Source organism: Mesocricetus auratus, unplaced genomic scaffold (genome assembly GCF_017639785.1).
Source record: "Mesocricetus auratus isolate SY011 unplaced genomic scaffold, BCM_Maur_2.0 Super-Scaffold_100676, whole genome shotgun sequence".
Lineage (NCBI taxonomy): Eukaryota > Metazoa > Chordata > Mammalia > Rodentia > Cricetidae > Mesocricetus > Mesocricetus auratus.
In genome coordinates this window covers 20,319,379-20,345,327 of record NW_024429266.1, presented here as the reverse complement: position 1 = coordinate 20,345,327, position 25,949 = coordinate 20,319,379, and the positions used below count along the sequence as shown (strand labels likewise).

Genomic DNA, 25,949 nt, shown 5'->3' with positions numbered 1-25,949 from the left:
ATGATAAAGAAAAGTGAAAGATACCATTGAGGTATTTTCCCCTCAGTGCTGGGAATTGATCTTAAGGCCTCGTGTGTGCTTGGAAAGTACTCTGCCAATGAGTTGTGTCCCTAATCCTACCAAGAAGTCATTAACTTGGAAAGGCAAATGTGGAGTTTTGGAGAATGGATAATTCTATGTTGTCTCTAATGTGCTTGAGGAGCCTAGGAGACTCACTGAAGATACTTGGGATTTGTCAGCAAGGAGGAAGCTGAAACCTAGCGTAGAAGGTGCTGCAAAGGGACTAGTTTGAAAGATAACCTAAGAAAGAAAGGCAATTCCCACATGTGGGTGTGGCTTATATTTTGTGACTTAAGAGAATCGAGTATATATTCATGCTCTTGGGTGTGTCTTACTTTGTTCTGAGTACCTCTCTTTTACTCCTTATGCTTAAGTTTCTTAAAGGGGAAAAGAAGAAGTATTGGTATAGGAAAGAGTAATTTTATAGTTTGGAGATAAACCAGGGAAAAGCCAAGGACGAAAGAGGTTTGGGGAAAGATAAAGTTGTCAGAATAAGAACCAGACTAAGAAGAAACCTTTAGATTGCCGAGTTAGGAGCTTGTTAGTAATAGTGGCACCTTAATGTTAGGTGAAGTAGTCAATAGAAGGTAGGTAGGCAGTTCTTTGAAGATTGACTACATTAAAGGTAAAAGATAATGCAGCAACTTTGGATCTCCAAAAGTAGATTTCAGGGCTGCAGATGTGACTCATTTAAGTGAAATTCTTACTTGATGTTTTTTGAAGTTTAGCACCGTATAAAACTGGGTCTCAGCACTCAGGAATGAGAGCAGGGTTAGCAATTCAAGGTCATTGTTGGCTATATAGCAAGTGTGAGGACCACCTAGGCTATGGGAAACATCTGTCTCAAACAAGCGAGCAAACAAAAGAAACCTGATGAGACTTTCATAAGTTCAAGATGTTTACATCCTGTTTATTGGTTGAATTTCTTCTGTCTTTTCAGGTTTGGAATTATAAACTTCGGCGCTGCCTCTTCACGTTGCTTGGGCACCTAGATTATATTCGTACCACATTTTTTCATCATGTAAGTGGCCGTTGAACTTCATTATTCAGCGTTCCATAATTTCTCCATAGTAATCTATATGCCTGGCCTGACCAACTGACCAACCTCCCTTCCCTCTTCCTTCCTTCCTTTTTTTCTTTCCATGCTGGGCAGTGGGCCTAGTGTCCTATAAATACCAGCAAAATGCACTGCCATCGAGCGATACCTGCAGCAGTGCTCTCTGTGTCCTCAAGAGTCCATGCTTTAGGGTTGAGGGGGGTAGTTCAGTTGATAAGTGCTTTCACATGGGCATGGGGATATGAGTTCTATCCCCAACACCCACGTAAACAGCTAAGTATGGTAGCACACAGTTGTAATTCCAGTGCTTGGGAGACAGAGACAAACAGATGAGGTTATACTCAGCTTAATTGAATCCAGTGGCTCTAGAGGAAGCCATTGCTTTTCCTCAGAGAAACGCAGGCATTTTATTTTGTTTGCTGAGCTGCCAAACAAAAATGAGTAGTAGGGTGATCCCATGTGTGGTATTGTTATTAAGCATTAGATAGACCCAGAAGGTCAAAGGTCAAAGTAGCACACTGTTTGAATGAACTAATAATAAACATTTTGAAGTATTAACGATCAGGTTCCTCTGTCCAAGGATTTTGGGGTCTGGTGGAACCTGTTCCCCTAGCCAGGCCTCAACAGACTCTCTGCCTTCTTTGAGCTATCAAGTTTCTCTCTGTCTCTCTGTCTCTCTGTCTGTCTTTCTGTCTCTCTGTCTCTCTGTCTCTCTCTCTCTCTCTCCCTCTCCTCCCTCCCTCTCTCCCTCTCCCTCTCCCTCAGTCTCCCTCCTTCTCTGTTTCTCCTTTTACTATGTAGCAGTGTCTGTTCTGAAACTCACTATGTAGACAGATTGACCTTGAACTCACAGTGGCTTATGTCTCCCAAGTGCTGGGATTAAAGGTGAGAGCCATGCCTTGCCATTTGTCTGGTTTCATATTAGATTAGACAGTGAGTTACAGAGATGCCTCTTAGTCTAATTCTGTCATATCTAAGGTGTCCCTATAATTCAAGCAAACAAGTATTTACTGATTGAGTTAGTTTCTTTCCTTAAAAAACTTAAAATATGGGTGGAGATTAGGAATATGGATTTTTGTTTTTTTTTTTGAAACAGGATCTCACTGTGTAGCTCTGACTGTCCTGGAACTCACTGTATTAACCAGGCTGGCCTCCAACACAAAGACATTCACCTGCCTCTGCCTCTCAAGTGCTGAAATTAAAATTAAAGACATGCCTTCCAGCATTCGGGAGTAGAGGCAGGCAGATCTCTATTGAGTTCAAGGCCAACCTGATCTACATTGTGAGTTCCAGGACAGCCAGGGCCACATAGAAAGCTTAAAAGTATGCATATGTCTCGCCGGGCGGTGGTGGCACACACCTTTAATCCCAGCACTTGGGAGGCAGAGGCAGGCGGATCTCTGTGAGTTCGAGACCAGCCTGGACTACCAAGCAAGTTCCAGGACAGCCTCCAAAGCCACAGAGAAACCCTGTCTCGAAAAACCAAAAGAAAAAAAAAAAGTATGCATATGTCTCTTTGCTTAACACTAGAGCTGCACCTGTGAGTAAGAAGCTGGGCACTTGAGGCTGCATAGTTTAAGGCTAGTCTAAACTACATAGCGAGACCCTGTCTGAAAACAACAAGGGCTGGATGTAACTCACTGAGGGAATACGTGTAAGCATGCACAAGGCTCTGGCCTGACAGAACAGCATTGTTTAGACCGTTCTCTGAAATGTCTTTCAGGAATACCCTTGGATTCTGAGTGCCTCAGATGACCAGACCATTCGAGTGTGGAACTGGCAGTCTAGAACCTGTGTCTGGTAAACCAAGAGGCAGTAGCCTCAAAAAAGGGTTTTAGGTCTTTCTAAATATTTATAATCAGTTTCATTTCGGGTCAGTTATCTGCTTTCCCTGGCAGGCCATGTCAGCTGATTAATTACTGATATTTGTAGGATTCTTTAAAGTATAATAATATCAATCTGGATTTTTTGGTGTCTTAACAAGAAGAATAGATCAGATGACTAGGCTTTTGGAGTAGAACTTTTAGTTCTTTTTCAGTTCTGTGTCCATAAAACTTGAGTTGGGATATGCACAATGAGTCTTACTTAGTGTTAGGACTGGTCCTCTAGTACAATTTCCATAAGAATTTCCACAACAGCCGTTAAAGGTACCCTACTAGGATCTATAAAGTATATTTCCTTTATTGATTGCTAAGATTACATTTATTTTCATATCTTTAATCTGAGAGAGTACTCTAAGTTCTATGAAATTAGTAATGTTTAAATATTAAACAATTAGTGTCAGAAAAAGAATTATTGGAGTAAGCAAAAAGGTGCCATGCAAGCCTGTGACCTGAGTTTGGTTTGTGTAAGGGTGGGAGGAAAGGACTGACCCTCATGCCACCTACTGGGTTTTTTTGGGGGGGGTATTTGTTTGTTTGTTTGTTTTTTCAGGACAGAGTTTCTCTGTGTGGCCTGACTGTCCTTAAACTCACGCTGTAGACCAGGCTGGCCTCCAACTCAGAGAAGTCTGCTTGCCTCTGCCTCCTGGCTGGGATCAAAGTCATGTGCCACCACTGCCTGGCTAAAAAAAGAAATATATATTTCTCAAAAGGAGCAATTAGCTATTAGCTTTAATCCCAGCTCTTGGGCTTTAAAGAACCCCCGCAAAAGGAGCCATTGTTAGCACAGGTGGCATTCTTACTGCTAGTTCATTGTGAGGATGATTTACATTGCCGCCACAAAAATAGTCAGAAAAGCATCCATTGACTCTGAAGAAAGCGATTTAAGAGCCTGTCGATTTCTGCCTTTAATTTAATTTTTTTTTTTTTTTTTTTGCAGTGTGTTAACAGGACACAACCATTATGTAATGTGTGCTCAGTTCCACCCCTCTGAAGACCTGGTGGTATCAGCTAGCCTGGACCAGACTGTTCGCGTTTGGGATATTTCTGGTGAGCTGCCCAAGTTCAGAGAACGATCTAGTCATGTCTGGCGCAAAACTGCAATTGCTTAAAGCAGCAAGAGTTAGAATAACAAAGTTCAGAGTATTTCATTCCTGTGTAAAGTCTTTGGTTTTGAATGTATTGAGTCTGCTTTGACAGTTATTCATGTTAGCAGTGTTTTCTATGGAAGTGACTTGCTCTAAGTAATTTTTTAGTTACCTCAGATTTACATTAAAATATGTATGCCTGAGTTATTTGATTAAGAACCAAGCTTTCTACTCAAATAGGATACATATTTTACAAAAAAGAAAAAAGAATATGGAAGTAAATGGGATTCATGAATCCTGATGCCTTATGTATAAAGAGAAAAATCTCCCTATTAGATTGCTTCTATAACAAGGAACAAAGAGTGGGAAGGGGTTAATAAGTTTTTTATTCAGAATACTTTCTAATAAGCTTTCTAAGAGCTTTTGATAATTAGGCCAGTTCCTCCTGTCATAGTTTATATATAATGACTTTTGAGATAAAGGTTGAAATTTTAGTGTCATACAGAGATCTAAATGTTGCCACACGGAGAATTGACATACTGAGAGAGGATGCTATCTATGACATGTGTGGAGGGGCTTCGTCCTGGAATAGGGAACTGAGACTCTAAATGCTGAGCTTCTCTGCCCAGTTGCATTTAGAAAGAAAGAAAGAAAGAAAGAAAGAAAGAAAGAAAGAAAGAAAGAAAGAAAGAAAGAAAGAAAGAAAAAAGCCTTACTAAATTATCTCTTTTTGCCACTTCAGAAATTAGAAGAGAGTGAGTTCTTAGGAAAGTCATCTAAGTCTGCAAAACACTGTTTCTTCCCAAAATAGGAAGGCCCTCATGGACTCTTACCTGCTTCTCTATGGAAGTAAAGGAATTGCTTTCCCTTTATGCTGCTAAAGAGGTAGCTACTCGACTTCCCTCTGACAGTTCTGGGCTAGGGCAGTTTAGTAGTTCCTAGTTTTTATAAACTGTTAGTGAAACAGCAAGTAAAAAATTTGGATTCCCAAATACGACATTTGGAATGTTGTAGTAGCAATTACAATTTATATATTGTAGAAATAAACCAAGGTGGGCTGGAGAGATGACTCAGAGATTAAGAGCACTGGCTGCTCTTCCACAGGTCATGAGTTCAATTCACAGCAACCACACGGTGGCTCACAACCATCTATAATGAGATCTGGTGCCCTCTTCTGGAATGCAAGCAGAACACTGTATACATAATAAATAAATTAAAGAAATGAGCTTGCCTATTAAAAAAAAAAAAAAGGAAAGAAAGAAACCAAGGGAATCAGGCATGGTCTTGCATGCTATAATGCCAGAATTTGGGAGGTAGATCAGAAATTCAAAGTCATTCTTGACTACATAATGAGTTGAAGGCCAGCCTGGGCTACATACGACCCTGTCTGAAAGAACCAAACCAAAGTGGTGTGAGGGTGATGGGGGTCAAGCCAAGGAGACCGGAGGGCAATTAGAGAGTGGGAGTACTGTATCATGCTGTCTCTGCAGTTTCAGAAGCCTAGACTTGCAAGACAGTGGTGTAAACAGACTGTTTTGGAGATAGGGCAGTTATGTTCACCCTCTAGGGCTTTGCCATTGCAGTTTTCCGTCAGACCGACTGGGCTATTTGAAGTACACCCAGATGAGACCAGCTATGCCAGCAGGAGGAGCTTGACACAGGCACCGTGAGCCTGTGCTCTCTCCTCACTGCCCGTTCTGGGGAGCAGCATTCACTCTGCAGTAACCTCGCTGTGGCTTTCCATAGGGTTTCTCCTTGCACACATTCAAGACATCCTGTCTGGCTCAGGTGCACCACGTGAGGTTTGCTCCCGCTCATGCTGTCCCGCTGAGCAGGGACAGTTTTGTAGAATAGTCCCGAGTTCTGGGAGAAAGGTGTTAGAGGAAGTATCTTGAGTGACTTCTCAGTTCTCCCAGGAATGATGTACAGCTAATTCTATCCTAGAACGTACGTTAATTTCATACGTAAATTGTTTTTAGTATTAGGGCTTCATCCCCAGAACATTGGGTTGAGAAGGCCCTTACACTGCTCCGTGTACTGCTTGTACCACTGTGGTCTAGCTAAAGTGATTTGAGAAATAAATTTTTAAAAATCTGCTAATTAAAATAAGAAGCAGTTTGCGGAAGTACAGTGGGTAGGTTCTCATTTGTGATCCTAAAATGCCCAGGACAAGAAGTACTTTCTTCAACTTTTGCAGGCAGAAAACACGTTTACATCAAAATTAAGGGCCTTAGATTAGAGGAGTAAGGGAGAGTCTGACCTTAGTGGGTGAGGTTTGTGTTGCTCTTGAATGTGTGAATTGCATGGATTGATTGCTCTATGGTATTGCAATTGCTATACTTTGTAGATTTATAGGGAGAATGTTGTGCTAACTTGCTATACTAATGTGAATGCTCTTTATCACTTCTCTGCTGATTCTGTTGACCTAAGTAATCCTTTAACCAGAGTAGAAGGAGACGCTTTGGCATTTAAATAAGTGGAAGAACATTTGGGTTAGACTTTTTACAATTACATTTTCCTGTCCTCAAAAGTAGCACACTCTTCAGAATTCCATTTTGCTTTAGTTCAGGAAAGTCTGAACACAGTAAGAGAAACCAGCTGTCTGGTCTCCTACGGACTGATGATAACATTTCCAAGACAGGAAAGAATTTTCTGAATAAGGGAATGAATACTTAGAAATTTAGGGGACTGTGAAATTCCTGATTTAGCTCTCTTGAAAAGAACACTCTAAGTTAGTGGGTAACACCAAGAGAATGTAGAACTCTTTAGAGGCAAAGCAATCCCTTAAACCCTCTCTCATGTGGATTTAGCCCCTGGAGCTTACTATAACCTGAATATTCTGATAGCCTGGCAAAAATCATTTGTTTTTAGGGGAAGAGTTTTAAAAGCTAGCAATGGAAGATGGGTTACTGTTTTAGCTTGTGCTTCTTAACTATCAGTTAAATTATTTTAATATGCTTACACCTTTGCATGTCAAACCCATGTAATTCAGGCTCACTCTTTGAAGTATCTGCTAAAACATATTAATACGCTGCCAAATCCTCTCCTCGTCCCTCTCTACTGCTTCCTCTGGTCCCCACTGGGAGGCATACATTAACTGGTCCATTCTGAGAGTACTCTCCTCTCCCTCTGGACTTGGGTAGCTGCTGTAGAAATTTTCCATCTGTCGCTCAGTCCTAGTGAGTGACTTGTCGAAGGCTCAAATATTTCTTCTCTAAGTATCTTTTCACTGCCTGTCACTGTTCATCTGTTTCGCCCTTCCCCTTTTCCTGAATCATTGCAGGCAAGTGCAACAAAGGCTTCAATTCTGTCGTACAGCTTTCTTTTTAATGTGTTTGTTGAAGCTTATTGGAGGTGAAGTTCCTCACAGCTGTCTGCTTTTGTATCTTTCTTTGAACCTATTTCATACAATAGCCTCATTAGAAAAAGTTGACAGATCCTATTAAAGGGACAAATGAAATAAGTAAGAGGCACACTTATGATCATGTATTTATGAAGCTTGAGGAGAATACTTTTTTTCATCACTTTTATGTCTGTATACCTACAATGATTCTCTTCCATGGGGCATAAACTAATTAAAACTGTTCCTCCAGTGCTGATATTAGAGTCTATCCTAACAGAAGAAATACATTGTAGTTTAAAACAATAGTGATAAGTTCCATCATTGAACTTAACTTTTTTTCTTTCTCTACAGATGCCACATTTTAGTCTGAAGTTTCTTAGTTTTTATTTTCAATGATATGTTTTATTTAGTCCCTGTTTTAAAATAATGTCTGTTTAAAAAATTTAACAAATGTTAGATAACTTTCTTACCATTTTTTTCTCTCAAATATTTTTTAAAGATTTTTTTCCCAATTTTGTTTTGTTATGTATAACTTGTTATAATATATATACATGATTATTACCGATCTCGAAGGGTTGTTATCAGAATTAAATCTGATACTGGTACTTTGTACTATAATTTTGGTTCTGGTTTTGACATAAGTATTCAGCTTTCCCCTACCCCTCCCTGCTTTTTTGAAACAGGGCTTTGCAAAAAGAAAAAAAGAAAAAGAAAAGAAAGAAATAGGGCTTTGCTCCGTAACCCTGGCTAGCCTGAAGCTCACTATGGTAGCCCAGGCTCAACTTGTGGCAGTCCTCCTGCCTCTGTTTCCTTAGTGCTAAAATTGTATGTATAAGCCACCACACCTTACTTCAAATAGTCATCTTTAAAGACGTATATATGAATCATAAACATGGGTCATTTCACAGATAAAATACTTCTTACCCTGCTGTCTTTTGCCTGTCATTTAAAAATTATCAGCCAGGGGATGGCAGCTCAGTCCATTAATCCCAGCACTTGAGAGGTAGAAAGGCAGGTGGATCTCTGTGAATTTGAAGCCAGCCTAGTGTACAGAGTGAGGTCCAGGAGGGCCAGGGCTACACAATGAAACCCTGTCTCAAAAACTAAAAACAACAGCAAAATTGTCAGCTAATAATTCCTCCCAGTGAAATTAGCCTCTGTAGGTTTTAATGGAAAAATACCTACTATAAGCAGCCTTTTATGCAAGAGTATGAAAAATCATAACTGTTTTAATTATTTAGTGTCCTGTCCAAGAGCCAAGTAGGAGGTGTGAGTACACTTTTTGCTAGTATCTTATTGCCATATCTTCTCATAGTATTTGTAATAGTTCTTTCAAACTAGATGGCTGTTTTTGTTTGATATGTGTAGTTCTGCAATGCATCTGGAATGTCTTAGTATGTTGCATCCAGTTTGGAAAATACTGAAGTGCATTCTCTTTAAATTGCTTTTATTGCTTCCAAAGGACCTGGGGTTCAATTCCTAGCAACCACTTGGCAGCTTACAAACACCTATAACTTAAGTTCCAGGAGATCTGTAGCCCTCTTCTGACCTCTGGGCACTGGACATGTATGTGGTGCACAGATATACATGTAGGCAAACACCCATATACATCAAATAATAAACTTCATTAAAAAATTAAAAGGTGAAAAAATAAACTTTAAGATGATGGGAAAAGGTTGCTATAGATTTTATGAAAGTAGACATTGAATGATTACTATTTGAGACCATGTTTGGGGAAGATTAAAGAATGGAAAGTGCTATTAATCTGAAATAGACAGCCCTTTGAGGTGAGATTTAATGAACTGAGTTGTGTTGGAGGTTTGGGTTGACTCCCAGCAGGGGATCTTCTAAGTGCATACGTAGGTAGGTGCTTGAGAACACCTTTCCCCCTTCCGTCTATGTTTATTCGCCTGTTTCATTTTATCTTAGTCTCTCAGTATACCTTTGTGTGGTTCTGCTACTTTGCTCTTATGACATTGTATATGCATCTCTTGTCCCACTCCTTAACCCTCCAAAGGTCTAAGGAAAAAAAATTTGTCTCCTGGTGCTGTGGAGTCAGATGTGAGAGGAATAACTGGGGTTGATCTTTTTGGAACTACAGACGCAGTGGTGAAGCACGTGCTTGAGGTATTTATCTCTGTCGCCGTTGGTGAGTATGTGCTACCCTCTAGGGGAAATCTCAGTATGCTGTTCATTTTATTTTCATCTCTGTATGAGTATGTGATGTGTGTGGGCATGTGTGCCACAACACATGTGGAGTCCAGGGGACACGTTTGTAGAGTCCCTTCTCTTCATCTTTTTGTGGGTCCAGGGATTTGAGCTGTGGCTTAGAGAGCAAGCATTTTATCCACTGAGCTGTCTCGATGGCCCACATGTTTTTATTCTCTCAGCAAATGTTGAAGTGCCAGGCACCATTTGAGGTTTGGAGGATAGAATTGTAAGTAAGCCAGCAATGAAAAGGAGATTACGCGTCATCTCAGGGAGCATTATGTCATCTTGTCAATCCAGTGGGGAGAAAGGAAGAAAGCTGGACATGTGCTCCATCACTGTCACAAAGCACAGTCTGTTCTTAGACCCCTGGAAGAAAGGCTCCTAAAGAAAGTCAGTGAGATCCAATCATACGTAAGAAACTTTGTTCGTGTGGGGAATAGAAAAGCATTTCTGGTGGTGATTAGTGGTACACTCCTTTAATCCCAGCACTCAGAGGCAGATGGAATTCTGTGAGTTTGAGACCAGGCTGGTCTAAAAGAGAGTTCCAGGAGAGCCGGGGCTGTTACACAGATAAACCCTGTCAAAAAAGAAAGAAAGAAGAAAAATAAACTAGATTTTCTAAAATAAAAAAATTTTTTAAAGTATACTAAAATGTGTGCTGTTTAATTTCACAGATGGAAAAAAATGAGACTTAGAGGAATTACAGAGTTAGCCAAAGTCTAGGTATATGCAGAGAATGCTGGGCACCAAAAGTGACTCTAACTTCAAAATCCAGATGCTTTTACAAACACATAATTTAAAAGTACTTATGAATCAAAACTGCCTTATCCATAATTCCGTCAAAGAATGAAGTACAGCTATGTAAATAGAATAGATACTATATTGAAGTCATCATCCTTAAACTTTTTGGTCTTTATACTCTTAAAGTTTCATAAAAATTCCAAAGCATCTATTTATGTGTTATATCTGTCAGCTTTAGCCATATTTGAAATGCAACAGGTTTCTTATTTTTATATACAGGAGTGTTTTACTTTCAGGGGAGGAGTGGAAGGAAGGAAAGCTGTTGTTGGGATGTACTGAATGAAAGAAGAATCCATTTTCAATTAGAAAAAAATGTTTTACAGTGTTTTACTTGCAAGTATTATCTGTACCAAATGAATGTCTGATGCCTTCAGAGGCCATAAGAGGGTAGTATGTGGGCTGGAGAGATGGCTCAGCGGTTAAGAGCACTGACTGTTCTTCCAAAGGTCCTGAGTTCAATTCCCAGCAACCACATGGTGGCTCATAACCACCTTGAATGAGCTCTGATGCCCTCTGCTGGCATGCAGGCAGAAGATTATATACATAATAAATAAATAAAATAAAAAAAATAAAATAAAAAAAAAAGAGGGTAGTATGTCCCTTGGGACTGGAGTTACAGGCAGTTACATGCAATCATACATGGTTGCTAGGAATCATACTCTTAACCAGTGAGTCATCTCTTCAGACCCTTGTTTTTGGTGTGTGTGTGTGTGTGTGTGTGTGTGTGTGTGTGTGTTTGTGTTTGAGTTGTGCTAGGAATTGAACCTGGCACCTTGCACATAATAAGCAGATGCTCTACCATTGAATTACACCCCCAGCCTAAAACTGAAAATCTTTAAAAATACAGACTTTGTCAGCATACATCTGATTAGCTGTCAGAGCAATGATGTCATCACCTAGCATGTACCCTGTGGAAAATATGAATAATAATAAAGGCAAAATAAAGTCTTAGGGTTAGGAAGATAGCTTTGAACTTACAAACTTTCCAGATGAATATTGGAACTCCTCCAAGGGATTCTAGGTCGTACTTTGAGATCTTCTGCATTAACTAATAAAATAGGTCTTTACACTTTATACAGTTACTTGGAAAAATAAAACATACATAGACAAGTAAAAAGGGAGGCAAAAATCCTAAATACAAATACAACTGAATTTCCTGTTGGGAATCTTTGGAACAACCCATGAGAATTTGAAGTAATAGTGGACATATTGACATGGTTATTCTAATGTTTAAACGTTTACGATAAGTCAAGTCTAATTCCACATATCTGTGCTCCAGGAGGCTGAAACAGAAAGGTCTGGAGTTCAAACCCAGCTCAGTCTACACAGTAAGACCCTGTCTCAAAAAGCCAAATCAAATGAAAATAAAACAACACCACCAAATGAACTTCACAGTGACATAGTCTCTTGAGTCTTTTTACCTGAGAGTTTCAGAGGGCTGGGAAAATAGGTCAGTGGAGAGTGCTGGCTTAGCCTATGCAAGGTCCTGAATTAGAACACCCAAATTGCAGAAAAAGAAACACCAGCATGATTGCTTTGAATTGTGTCTTTAAAGCTGTTTTGGAAGACCCACCTTTCCTTTTTAACAGGGTCATGATCGGGGAGTAAACTGGGCTGCCTTTCACCCTACAATGCCCCTTATTGTATCTGGGGCAGATGACCGGCAGGTGAAGATCTGGCGCATGAATGGTGAGTAAGGTGGTGATGGTGTTGCCATATCCAAGAAAGTGATTGCTGGCCAGCAAGGGAAAGGAGCCAGGTCTTCTGAACTTTGATCTGTTTTCCTGCCTTAGGTAATTAGTTCCTGCTAGTTCTAAGTGCATAGTCCTTGTTATCACTTCCTGTTTCCCCATGGCTGTAACCTGATTTTGAGAGACATGAGCATAGGGTTAAGAGTGAAAATTCATGCTGTCATTTGACAAATAGTAATTGTTTTGTTTTAGACCATGTTCAGGACTCTGTTTATATTATTGTGACAAGAAAATTCCATGCTATAGAATTTATATTGCTCTAAAGTGTCAGCTAATGATATATACCAAGAGAACAAAACAGAATACATAAAGAATTTTTTAATTTAGGTATTGTAGTCAGTAAGGGCTCAGAATAAAAAAAAAAACTAAGTAACTTAGAGCTGAGATAGCATGTGATAATAGTTCCAGCTACTCAAGAGACTGAGTTCGTATTTGTTCCTAGGAATTCAAAGCCAGCCTGTGCAACACAGCAAAACTTTGTCTCACTGCAAAAGATAGCATGTTGGGGTTAGAGTAAATAACAACAGCAAAAAAATAAAACAAGCCAACAAAATACATAAAGAGGAAGAGACTTAGATGAAAATCATCGCCCCATTTGGGGAAAACTTAATTTAGTATTTTGTGGTAGTACTTAGCACTTGATTAAGAGTACCACAGCTAGACATGGCAGTATGTCCTTGTAGTCTCGGCATGTATGAGTTGAGGCAAGAGGATCACAAGTACAGGACCAGCTGAGACACATGCTGAAACCTTGTCTCTTCAAGGATGACTGCAGAGGACCTGGTTTGGTTCCTAGCACCTATGTCAGGCATCTCACAGCCACCTGTTACTCCAGCTCCGGGGAGTCCAAAGCCGCCTTCTGGTCTCCACAGGCACTGTACCTAGATGCACAAACCCATACGAAGATACACACATACAGAAAATACACATAAAATAACATTTTTAAAGAATGTTGGATGTGTAGATCCCAGACTTATAGAGAACTGTGGTCATAATTCCCTGTTCTTCAGAGTCCAAGGCGTGGGAGGTGGACACCTGCCGGGGGCATTACAACAACGTGTCTTGTGCCGTCTTCCACCCTCGCCAAGAGCTGATCCTCAGCAATTCTGAGGACAAGAGTATTCGAGTCTGGGATATGTCTAAGCGGTAAGGAAATTATTTATGTTATGTGACCAAACTCAAAAGAAGCTCCTTTCTCTTTCTTATTCTTATCAGAAGCCTGGGCGGTGGTGGTATACGCCTTTAATTCCACCACGGAGGAGGAAGAGACAGGCGAATTTCTGTGAATTAGAGACCAGCTTGGTCTACAGAGGAAGTTCCAGGACAGACTCCAAAACTACAGAGAAACCCTGTCTCAAAAAAACAAAAACAAAAAAAGGAAATGGAAGGAAGGAAGGAAGTGGATTTTAGAAACCATCCATGGTAGCACATACCTGTAATATCAGCAGCACTTGGGTGTTGGCAGGGAAACTTCTGGTTAGGTCATCTGCTATATGTTGAGTTGGAGACTAACCATGGCTACTTGAGACCCTGTCTCAAGAATTAAAAAAGGGGGCTGGAGAGATGGCTCAGCAGTTAAAAGCACTGACTGCTCTTCCAGAGGTCCTGAGTTCAATTGCCGGCAACCACATGGTGGCTCCCAACCATCCATAATGAGATCTGGTGCCCTCTGCTGGCCTGCAGGTAGAAGACTGTATACCAATAAATAAATAAAAATATATTTTTAAAAAAATGCTGGTATTTAATCGACAGCTTTCTGATCGATTAATAGTGAAATAGTATCTTTTTTTTTTTTTTGGTTTTTCAAGACAGGGTTTCTCTGTGTAGTTTTGGAGGCTGTCCTGGCACTCGCTCTGTAGACCAGGCTGGCCTTGAACTCACAGAAATCCGCCTGCCTCTGCCTCCCGAGTGCAGGGATTAAAGGTGTGCACCACCAACGCCGGCCAAAATAGTATCCTTTAAAAAAAAAAAAAGAATTAAAAAAAATGCCAGCCAGGCGTTGGTAGCGCACGCCCTTAATCCCAGCACTTGGGAGGCAGAGGCAGGCGGATCTCTGTGAGTTCGAGGCCAGGCTGGACCGACAGCCTCCAAAACAATACAGAGAAACCCTGTCTCCAAAAAAAAAAAAAAAAAAAAAAAAAAAGCCAGTGAGATGGCTTAGCAGGTAAAATCACTTTCCATACAAGCTGGTTAGCCTGCTTTAATCCTTGAACCTGCAGTAGAAGAGAGCCATCTCCCAAAAGTTGTTCTCTGACTTCCACAGAAGTAGGCTTGTGCCCGTGTGTATGCGTACAGGCACACACACCTTATACAATACTATTTTTAAAAGGAAAGGGAAAAGTTAGACTATTTTTTTTCTCTTTAGTATGAAGAAAAATCAAGCCCGACATTATGAAAATTTGTGGTAAAAATGCTTGCCTATCGTGCATGAGGCCCTAAATTTAATGCCCACTACTGTAAAAAATAAACAGACATTAGAGACTAAAATATCAATGCATTTATTAGATAGAAATCTCATGTATTCTTTTTCTCCTCTGAACTTAAATATGATTTTTTTTCCTTCTCTTGAATGTTTAGCTAAGGAGGTAAGAATTGTGAAATGAAAGTACCATAGGAAATGATAAGGGGGAAACTGACAAGTCACAGTAATAGGATTAGTTTGAAGCTGCCTCAGTTTGTTCCTTGAAGACTGTTTACTGATACATAACTTCATTTACACTGTTTCTGTGCCTAATGCACTTTTAAAGTCATATGTTCCCTGCCCAGTTTTCTTGGTATGATGCACTGGAGATTCTTAATTAACAGTTTTCTTTGTGTACCTTTTTGTTTCCTAGGACTGGGGTCCAGACTTTCCGGCGGGATCATGATCGTTTCTGGGTCCTAGCTGCCCATCCCAACCTCAACCTGTTTGCAGCAGGTAAAGACCATTTCTCCTCCCACCTCTCTGATGTAGTTAAATGTTTCTAAGATTTGAAAGTGATTTTTCATTAGCTTTGTCTTCAGTACATGGTAATAGGATAACAAAAGAAGCAGAATTCTCAGAGCCACTTAACTGAAGCTCTTCTCATTTTTACCTCTCTACTTTTGGGGGATAGTGTTCTTCTCTACCTATATTCGTTTAACCTTAAGCTCATTCTCTTGGATGTGTTCCTAGGAGCTCATAAAAGACTAATATTGAACACTTAGAGTTTGCAGACTGAGAAACTAGAAGCCAAGTCTAATTCATTCATTTGTCAAATACATAGTAAATATCAGACCTTACTCTGGGTTCTGGTGTCAAGGCAGTGCATAGAAGAGTCCCTTTGAGGGAGATGAACTGTACATAGTAAGGACATAAAGTGATGAGTGTTGGAAAATGCTTTGAACATACATGAAAAAAAAAAAAAAGAAAGGTGATGGCAGTGTGTGTACTCCTGGTTTATATTGATTGTTCAGGAAGATGAAAATGAGTAAGAAAGGAACACTGTCATAGGCAAAGAAATAGAATGGATAGAAAAGAGAAGTTCTTAGTATGGTAGAGGAATATTAGAGATGCCATTGGAAATATAGTAAGGCATTAACTAAAGTAGTAGGAAGTAAGACTACATGAGCATTTGCTCGGTGTCATAGGCTATAGCTTGTAGTTGGTTGTTTTTACTCTTTGCTTTTTGGGGGCCTGCCACCAAGCTCCCAAATAATATACCAAGACTCATTCTTAGGAATACCCAGCCTTAGCTTGGACTGTTCTAGCCATCTTTTCTTAATTTAAATTATCCCATCTACCTTTTACCTTTGGGCTTTACCTTTCTCTATTTCTGTATATCTTTCTTACTCAGTGGCTGGCTGGGTGGCTGACCCTGGTACCCTGGTACCCTCCTCTCCTCCTTTTCTCAGTCCTTCCTCTTCTCTTTTTCTCCTGTTTATTCTCTCTGCCTGGCAGTTCCACTTAATCCCTCTCCTGCCTAGTTATTGGCTGTTTTAGACCAATCAGGTGTTTTAGATAGACAAAGTAACACAGCTTCACAGAGTTAAACAAATGCAACATAAGGGAATGCAACCCATCTTTGCATCATTAAAAAAAATTCCATAGCATAAACACATGTAACCCATCTTAAACTAATATTCCACAACAATGGCTAGAACTTAATATTTTATTCTGACTGGGCAGTGATGATGTGCATCTTTAATCCCAGCACTTGGGAGACAGAGGTAGTTGGATGTCTGTGAGTTCAAGGCCAGCCTGGTCTGCAGAGTGAGTTCAGGACAGCCAGGGCGACACAGAGAAACCCTGTCTTAAAAAACAAACAAATAAATTTATTCCGAACAAATTAGAAGCCACTGGAAAGGAGCTAGAAAAATGACTAATGGTTAAAAGCCCTTGTTCTTGGGAGAAACCTGGGTTTGGCTCCCAGCATCCACACAGTTACTGACTCACTACTATCCATAACTCTAGTTCCAGAGGATCATATGCTCTTTTCTGACCTCTGGAGGCACACATGTGGTATACAGATATACATGCATTCAAAACACTCATACACAGAAAAATAAAAATAAAGAAAAAAAATCAATCGAGTTCTTGCCGGGCGTTGGTGGCGCACGCCTTTAATCCCAGCACTCGGGAGGCAGAGGCAGGCGGATCTCTGTGAGTTCGAGACCAGCCTGGTCTACAGAGCGAGTTTCAGGACAGCCTCCAAAGCCACAGAGAAACCCTGTCTCGAAAAACCAAAAAAAAAAAAAAAAAAATCAATCGAGTTCTTAAAAGAAGCCACTGGAAGATTTTTGACTATGAAAGTGAAGCAGGTTTGTGTGTAGAGAGGAGGCGATTGGAGTATAAAATGAGATTGTTTAAGGGGTAGATGATGCTAATCAGGAAAGTACAGACTCTTTTTGGTTTTTGTTGGTTGCTTGGTTGTGTTTTGTTTTTCCAGGTAGGGTTTCTCTGTGTAACCTTTACTGTCCTCAAATTCATAGAAATCTGCTTGCCTCTGCTTCCATTGTGCTGGAAGAAGAGGCATTCACCACTACCACCTGGTAACATTTTCTTAAAAAGAATCATAAAAGCTTTTTTATTAGGCTGGGCAGTGGTGCCCCACTCCTTTAAACCCAGCACTCTGGGGGCAGAGGCAGGAGGACCTCCAAATTCAAGGCCAGTTTAGTCTACAAAGTGAGTTCTAGAATGGCCAATACTACACAGAGAGCCTCTGCATCAAAAAAAAAACCAAAGAACCTTTTATTTACTTATTTCATAAAGCTTTTTAAAAAATATTTTTATTTCATTTGCGTTGGTATTTTGCCTGCATGTATGTCTGTGTGAGAGTGTCACATCTCAGGTGTACAGACAGCTGCAAACTGCCATGTGGGTGCTGGAGATTGAACCTGGATCCTCTGGAAGAACAGCCAGTGCTCTTACTCCAGTCCCTTCACAAAGGCTTTTTAAATTAACTTTTATGTGCAAATAGAATGGCTCAGCTGGTAAAAATGTTTACCAGTAACCCTGACCACCTGAGTTCAATACCCAGAGCCCACATGGTAGGAGAAAACTGACCCTCACGAGTAGTCCTCTAACTTCCACATGTAAATCACAATATGCCCTCCCCCAATAAGGAAATAAGTGTAGAAAAATGGTAGCATTCATCTTTTTAAAAATACGTATTAATTCTGTAAATGAGTGACCTATCTTCATGTATACCAGAAGAGGGACTGATGGGATGGGTACAGATGGATGTGAGCCACCATGTGGTTGCTGGGAATTGAACTCAGGACCTCTGGAAGAGCAGATGAGCCATCTCTCCAGCCCCCTAACATTCTTTTTTTTTTTTTTTTTAAGCAGATAGTTGTTATGGTTTTCTTATTTGCTAAAGACTGAGGGAGAATCAAAAATATAAATTCTGCCTTCAGGGAACACATGAAATAGTGGAGATTCTAGACGTGAATGCTAATCGATGTTAATACAAAACATTAAGGGAGCACACGGAAAGGTGTACTTAAATATGGTGGTATGAAATAGTATTAAGAAGACTCACAGGGCTAGGATTATAGTTCATTAGTAGAGTGCTTTCCTAGCTTGTATGAGGTCCTGGATTCAAGAAGAAAGAGCAATGAGATGAGTGACAGAAAGTTATTTCGAAAAAGGTTCTAAGAGTTGTGAGAGTGGATAAATGTTATATTATTCTGTTATTTATAGCTATAGCAAAATACATCACACTGAGTACTTAAAATGGAATGTAAATGAAATACGTCACACTAGAATGTAAAATGAAATCAAAGAATTAAAAAATGGAAAAAATAACAAGGGGGGAAGGGATTTGGGCTGTAAAGATGCCTCATGAGTGAAGAGCATTTGCTATGAAGTCTATCCAGTAACTCACTCTGTAGACTTGCTGTTCTTACAGAGGACTAAGGTTCCATTCCCAGCACTCACATGGTGGTTCACAACTGCCTGTTACTCCAATTCCAGGGCATCTGACACCCTCTTTTAGCTTCTTCGGGCACCAGGCCTACACAATGAGCATATAATGTGAATGCAGGTAGTCATACATAGACATAAAATAAAAATAAATAAATCAGAAAAAGAAAAGGCATTTATTTTATTCACCATTAAGGAGGTTGGAAATCTAAGTTTGAGCAGCCCAAACTGTCCTTTGGTGGGAGTTCCTTTGGCTCAATCACAGTGTGCCACAGAGCATCATGATAGGAGTGTTCAAGAAGGAGTGATCACATGACCAGGCAGGAATCCCGAGAGAATTCAGGGTACTCTGTATAGCAACATTCTCCCCTGGTTACTGACCAGTATCCTTCGAGAACCTGAATCCCAGGGTGCTTCCCTAATGACCTAGTGACATCTCACTAAGCCTCATCTCTTAAAGATCCTGTCACCTCAGCAGCATCTCACAACAAGCTTCTACTCGTGAACCCTACCCTTTTTAGCATGTGAATATATTTATCTGTGTGTCTCTTATTTCTAGCAATCCTTTCTCCTACGGCTGATGGTGTCCTCTCTTCCCTCTGTTCTCTAGGCCATGATGGTGGAATGATTGTATTTAAGCTGGAACGTGAGCGTCCAGCCTATGCTGTGCATGGCAATATGTTGCATTATGTAAAGGACCGATTCCTACGCCAGCTGGATTTCAACAGCTCCAAAGATGTAGCTGTAATGCAGTTGAGGAGGCAAGCCTGACCTGTTTTCCTTTCCAAACCCTTTCATCTGTTGCACTTCCTCAAGCAGGGCTCTTTAACCTTTTGGGTCTCAGCTATCAGATATAGATTCCCACCAAATAAACCTCCTCAGTTTCAATCCCATAAGATGGATGCAGAGGTATCCATGAGGAGAATGGGAGGATCTCTATTGGGACTGCTAGTGGTCCTGTGCCAAAGACATTCTTCTACTAGTGACTGCAAAGTCTCTTGCAGATCACAGGAAGCTGGCTAGAGAGTAGCCCAATTTGGTAATATAACTTTTGGCCCTTTTCATTTATGCCTTGAGGAACCTTGTGGCAGAGTGGGGTGATAGACCTAAATGACTACAATTCAGTATAATAAGAAAATAATAAAGATTTTTAAAGAAGAGTTGTAGTATCAGAACTCTACCTTTAAAGCAAAATACCACAACCCTAAAAAGCAGAAGTGTGTCTCTGGTTCAGTTGGCTCTGAAGATATGATAACCTCTGGGATGCCTGGCCAAAGGAACTGTGCTCTGAATGCCAGCTGCAGCGTGCTGAAACATTCATGGCAGCAAACACTGGCTTGCAGGCTCGATAACCACCCGCTAGCTTCACTGTGACAAAAAGATGGGTTCATGTGAACAGTCCCAGGGACAGAAGAAAACAGGCAGAGAAATCCCATCATGCTACACTGTGGTGTCCACTGCAGTTATGCATAGGAATTTGTACCAGGCAAAATTATCACCACTCACCACCTTCTGATGAAAATTGCCTTGTGCTATTTTTTGCTGTTTGAACCATTTAGTAGTCAAGTTTTAATGGAAAGAAAAAACACAGTATCTGTTTTTCCTCAGTATGGAAGTAGTGAGCATGTGTGTACTGAGTGGTTACGTAGATGTTGAAGGGATAATTCTTTTCTATTCTTATACCTATTCTATTCCCTCTTTTTTTTATGTAGTGGTTCCAAGTTTCCAGTGTTCAACATGTCATACAATCCAGCAGAAAATGCAGTCCTACTGTGCACTGTAAGTAATTATGAAGTCTCTCTAGTTCTCCAAAGTAAGTATCTTATTGTCCCTAAAGAACCTCTATTGGCATTTTTTTGTTTTTCAAGGCAGGGTTTGTCTGTGTATCTTTGGCTGTCCTGGAACTTACTCTGTAGACCATACTGGTCTCCAACTCACAGAGAGACCCACCTGCCTCTGCCTCTCTGCCTCTCTGCCTCTCTGCCTCTCTGCCTCTCTGCCTCTCTGTGCTGAGATTGAAGGTGTGCGCCACCACTGCCACCCAAACTCTAATGGACTCTTAAAAGCTTTTTTTTACCCCAATACTGAAAATTAAAAACATAGGCATGTGCTAAGTAAGTTATTCCCTTTCCTGATAGAGTTCTTGACTGACATTTTTGTAAGAACGACATGGTGAACACTCAGAGGCTCACACTACATGGTTTTAGTTGTCATAAACTTACTAAGCATTTGTGAAATGGTCAGAAGAAAGGTCTGGAATTGTTTGTTGCGCACAAGAGGTGCCTTTTCTGTCCCTTCTGTTTAGATGAACACAGAAGACCTGTGTTGGAAAGCTGCTGCTTTTCAGTGAAGTCACCTTCCAAGTTAGCAGGGCCCTAACCATTTCCTGCCACAACATTTTCAAAAAAATGAAGAAATGGCATTCTAACTTTAGTACCCTGGGGGCTGAACACTAACTGCTTTCCCTATATGACTTTTCATAGGCCATTTAGTATCTAACACTACCATGTTCTCAGGACGGTTTTCTTGAATGTTTTTTAGATCTGCTTTGTATTCCATCTATTTATTTACTTATTTATTGTTTTGTTTTGTTTGGAGAGAGGGTCTCTCTAAGAGTCCTGGCTCACTTTGTAGACCAGGCTAGTCTTGAACTCACTGAGATCTGCCTGCCTATACCTCCCAAGTGCTTCCTTTTCTTTTTTCAAGTAGACTTTTAAGTTGACAAGTGTGTTCAGATAGGTACCAGGTTCCTCATCTTTTAATTTGTGGAATATAGAGAAATCTTTGTTTTTATTTAGATTATATCTGAATTTTTAGAGGATAAAGAAAATAGTGGTATCGTGCTTAGTTGTTTGGCTAAGAGCATTATGGTTCTTACATATGGAAATAACTCAAATACCCTTTGGGTGCAGGTAACGGAAGTATAAGTTCAGTGTTGTCTGTGTTGCAGTAATGTTTTCTGTGTCAGAAAAAAAAACCAATATGTTCAGTGCTGCTCACTAAACTGTTTTCCTTTTCCCCCACAGAGAGCAAGCAATTTAGAGAATAGTACCTATGATCTATACACCATCCCCAAAGATGCAGACTCCCAGAATCCTGATGGTGGGTGCTCTTTGTCTCCTCCACTCCGCTTCCAGCTGTCCTCACCCATATCATCACTTCTTTTCAAGTTTTTCACATCCCATCGCAGGCCGTGGCTACATCACTCATGTCTGTTGGCAGGTGCTGCTGACGCTTGTACCAGAGGCAATTGTGGTGTGAAATATTCATGTTTTGTCTCCATTTTATTACCCCAGCTAGATATATATATTTTATAATTTGGTTATTAGAAACTCTCCATTTTCTCTTTGAGCACAGCATGTTATCCTAGATTATTGTCAGCTGATATGACTTTCACCCTGGTAGTTTCATTTATTTAAAAATGTGGCTTCAGTCTTGCAATGTCTCATCCTGGGACTGGGGATTTATTCTCGCCTATCTATATCCAGAGCCGATTTGCTTCCTTTTGCATGTCAAAAAGATGAGGCTGCTAGCAGCCCCATGACCCACCTGGGATCCCAGGATCCAGCTGAGACCCCTGCCTGCCTCTTTCATCACCAGCATCCCTTGTTGATGTCCTTACTATTAGAACTTGCTGACAGAACACTCTCAGAATGGTTTAGGATCTCATTTATGCTCTTTCCAGTGTTCTTCAGTGGATTTACAGGCTTTACCCAGCCTAAAGTTTATTCCACAGGCCCTGCCTTTACTAGTACATTTTGATAATTTATGTCCTCCAAAGTTCTGAGAAATACTTTGTTGGCTCTGTCCTTGTTGTGAGTGCCAACTGGTCATTATCATTGTAATACTCTTGAGACAGGGTCTCATTGTATAACCCAGATTAGCCTAGCACTCATGGTTCCCCTTAGTATTGGAATTATACATTATGCCAACTTAATTTACCCTTATAATGAGAGAAACAAGAAGCCTATATATATTTGGGATCCATAAAGTCCCCCTCACAAATTAGTCAATTAAGCCTTCCTGGTTAACTTGTGATTTGGTGCCTCCCAACCCACCTTGGTTTTTTGTTCTTTTTCTTATACATTAACAATCAGTAGAAATTCTATTCTCCATCCTTTACAAGGGATAATAATTATAAAGGTGCAGTTCAGTAATGGACACCAGAGAGGAGAAAGCAGAAACTGGAATTGTGTGGGTTGTGGTAAAAATTTGTTTTGTAAATTCTTTGGCATTCCAATTACCAGAAAAGTACAACGTAAGGCTGGCCAGCGAGTTTTGTGCTGTTTTCCATTGGTATAACAGATAAAACTGTTTGAATATATTCTTTACAAGTTTCTCAGAGAGTAGAGTATCCATTTCAAAATTCTAATCAGCTACAAACTGAGGAACGTTTTATAGCTCTCCTCAGGGCGATAATGCTGAATTGACATTCACAGAGCAATGGCTTGATGCTGTGTTGCCCAGCACCCAGCCTGTCAAGATTTAGCTGGAAGTGCTGAGTCCCACCCTGCCCGACCAGGGGGCCAGCATTAGCATGTTAAAAGCAGCAGAGCAGCTGCGTCCTGGGGTGGGGTTCTGTCACTTGTGTAGATAGGAGGTCTTAGACTTTGACAGGCTGCTTGCTGTGCCTCGGCTTGGCCAGGAAGGCCCTGCTCGTTAGCTTGATGTAGTGTGCTGGCTCCCAAGATGGGCAGCATTTCTGCCTGTATGTGGTGCTGGCTGAAATGCAGCCACTTGGCCTAGAGATAAGAGGCTTGGCAGGGGTGGGGGCTGGAGTTTGGAGGGAATGGGTGGGGAAAAGTCACTGACAGTAGCCTGAGGTTATGGCTGAATTAGTTAGGAAGCATCTGAACTGGCGAAGCCAAAATGGCAGCTCCATGGCACCTGACTCTGTCACCTGCTAGTGGCTCACCACATGCTCCCACACTTTGGTTTTGTTCTCCTCAGCCCCTGAAGGGAAACGGTCCTCAGGCCTGACAGCAGTTTGGGTTGCTCGGAATCGGTTTGCTGTCCTAGATCGCATGCATTCGGTGAGTTGAGACTAAAAGTGGAAACCAGCTTAGGGCGTGTGGTAGTAGTGCTCAGTAAAGAGCACTGTTTTTACTAAGTCTCTCCAGAGCAGGTGTGATCCTTGGGTACTGGACCCCTCTAGCCCTAGCCCTAGTCTAATCTCTTCCGGGAGCAAAAGTTTGATTTGGTTGGGTTGATATTACCGGGGTTCAGGGCTTCTGACCATCAGATTTTAAGTATATTGTTTATATACAGAGATTTTCCTCCTTGTCCCACTTCCCTTATTGGTATTCAAAATGTAATAAGTTTAGAGAGCTGGGCATGGTGACACACACCTTTAAGGCAGAGTCAGACAGATCTCTGAGTTCAAGGCCAGCCTGGTCTACAGAACAAGTTCCAGGACAGCCAGAGCTATTACACAGAGAAACCCCTGCTTATTAATAACTAATTAATAAGATAGGCCCAACTCAGGATAAGCAAACAGAAAGCCTGCCTATAAATAAATAGATAGATGAATAATGTAGACCCAACTCAGGATAAGCAAACAGAGAAACCCTCCGGATAGATGGATGGATGAGATGAGCCCAATTCAGGATAAGTGAAGGTCTCCTAATAAAATATTTAACTAAAGCTTAATTTCTGGCTCTTTTTTTTCTAACTGGTTGAAAAACTCAGATTTAGGTGAATATATTTTAGTTGTTGTTGTTTGCTGATTTTTAAATCCTGGGGATTAAATTTAGGGCCTTGTTCATGCAAGGTAAGTGCTCTGCCACTAAAGTACATCCCCAGCCTTCATTTTAAGTTTTTCGTTTGTTTGTTGTGTAATTTTGAGACTAAGACTGATAAGGATTTGTGTAGACTGGTAATGAACTTACTCTTTAGCCCGAACAGGGCTTGAATTTGTAGTCCTGCCTCATGAGATTACAGGGCTGCACCACGAGGCCCAGCCTCTCAAGATTTCTTTTAAGAGAGGTTAGAGGCCATTGAGATGTCTCAGTGGATAAGGACTCTTACCCAGGTAGATGACCTAAATTCAATCCTTGGGACCCAGGTGTAAGAGAGAACTGACTTCTTCAATTTGTCCTCTGACCCCCACACATGGGCACCATAACGTATGTGCCCTCCCCACGGGCTCTATAAATAAGCAAACAAACAAATATTGAGAGAACTGGGAAGAAGAGAGAAAAGACAAAGGTTAATAATAAGGTCTTGGAGTGATCAACCTAATGCATAAATGACTTGAACGGGGAAAAACTCTTTATTGAAGGAATAATTGCGGAAGGACATCATTAGCTGTTAGCTTACTTATTCACTTCTTGTAATTCCACCTGTACTCATTTTCAGCTTCTGATAAAGAATCTGAAGAATGAGATCACTAAAAAAATCCAGGTGCCCAACTGTGATGAGATCTTCTACGCTGGCACTGGCAACCTCCTGCTTCGGGATGCAGATTCCATCACACTCTTTGATGTCCAGCAAAAGCGGTAACATGATGGGTGCCCTGACACACAGATGTAGTGAGGGGGAGTAGAAGTCTTTAACCGGGCTTTGTTTGTAATCTTGCCATATGGCCAAGCTGCTGCTTGCACACTTACTCCAAGACTGACTGAGTCCTCTTCCCTTTCAGGACTGTTCTTCCACCCGAGCATGCTCCCCAGCAGTGGAGCAAGGGGCTGTGGATTTAGGAGTTTCTGTAGTGCATATCTGAACAAAGAATGCTTTCAGGTCTTAGGACGAGAAGGACACAAATTTGTGTACATGCCGTTAGAAGGGAGTGGAGGGCCAGGAATGAGGAAGGAGGCAGTGCAGACTGTCAGCCAAACCATTTTAGCTCACTGACCTACAGCGTAGGTGAATTAAAGATGAAAAGACAGGTCATAGCTTGACACGAGGAAATTAGGACCATTCATGATTACCTTTCTCTTGCTATCCCAGGACTCTGGCATCAGTGAAGATTTCCAAGGTGAAATATGTTATCTGGTCAGCAGACATGTCTCATGTAGCGCTCCTGGCCAAACATGGTAAGCCTTCATTATATCCACCATCTTAGAGCCCGCTTCCTCCCCGCCAGTGTGCTGCACTCACCCTGTCCAGCAGAGCACTCATGCCCTTTGCCTCTTACAGCCATTGTGATCTGTAACCGCAAGCTGGATGCTCTGTGTAACATTCATGAGAACATTCGCGTCAAGAGTGGGGCCTGGGATGAGAGTGGGGTGTTTATCTATACCACAAGCAACCACATCAAATATGCCGTCACCACTGGGTAAGTTAGTTATCTGGGACACAGTGGGAGAAGGTGTCTTCTTGAAATCACTGTGCTAGCTCAAGAGATCTAACTGCAGTTCTCTGTTAACATTCTC

The 25,949-nt window shown here is 40.9% G+C and overlaps 1 protein-coding gene across 2 annotated transcripts in view; it reads left to right on the top strand.

Moving 5' to 3' along the window:
• Positions 1 to 25,949, top strand: part of Copa (COPI coat complex subunit alpha) — a 49,284-nt gene that overhangs the window by 8,848 nt on the left and 14,487 nt on the right. Inside the window, exons 4-17 of one of the 2 annotated variants that reach the window (XM_040738160.1) lie at positions 1,001 to 1,081; positions 2,841 to 2,917; positions 3,938 to 4,047; positions 9,446 to 9,555; positions 12,030 to 12,129; positions 13,202 to 13,337; positions 15,026 to 15,108; positions 19,187 to 19,337; positions 20,289 to 20,355; positions 21,603 to 21,678; positions 23,527 to 23,609; positions 24,934 to 25,073; positions 25,525 to 25,610; positions 25,714 to 25,852. In XM_040738160.1, coding sequence (XP_040594094.1) covers positions 1,001 to 1,081; positions 2,841 to 2,917; positions 3,938 to 4,047; positions 9,446 to 9,555; positions 12,030 to 12,129; positions 13,202 to 13,337; positions 15,026 to 15,108; positions 19,187 to 19,337; positions 20,289 to 20,355; positions 21,603 to 21,678; positions 23,527 to 23,609; positions 24,934 to 25,073; positions 25,525 to 25,610; positions 25,714 to 25,852 — 1,439 coding nt within the window. Of the gene's footprint in view, positions 1 to 1,000; positions 1,082 to 2,840; positions 2,918 to 3,937; positions 4,048 to 9,445; positions 9,556 to 12,029; positions 12,130 to 13,201; positions 13,338 to 15,025; positions 15,109 to 19,186; positions 19,338 to 20,288; positions 20,356 to 21,602; positions 21,679 to 23,526; positions 23,610 to 24,933; positions 25,074 to 25,524; positions 25,611 to 25,686; positions 25,853 to 25,949 lie in introns of both variants that reach the window. The other variant, XM_040738159.1, reaches the window with a different exon arrangement.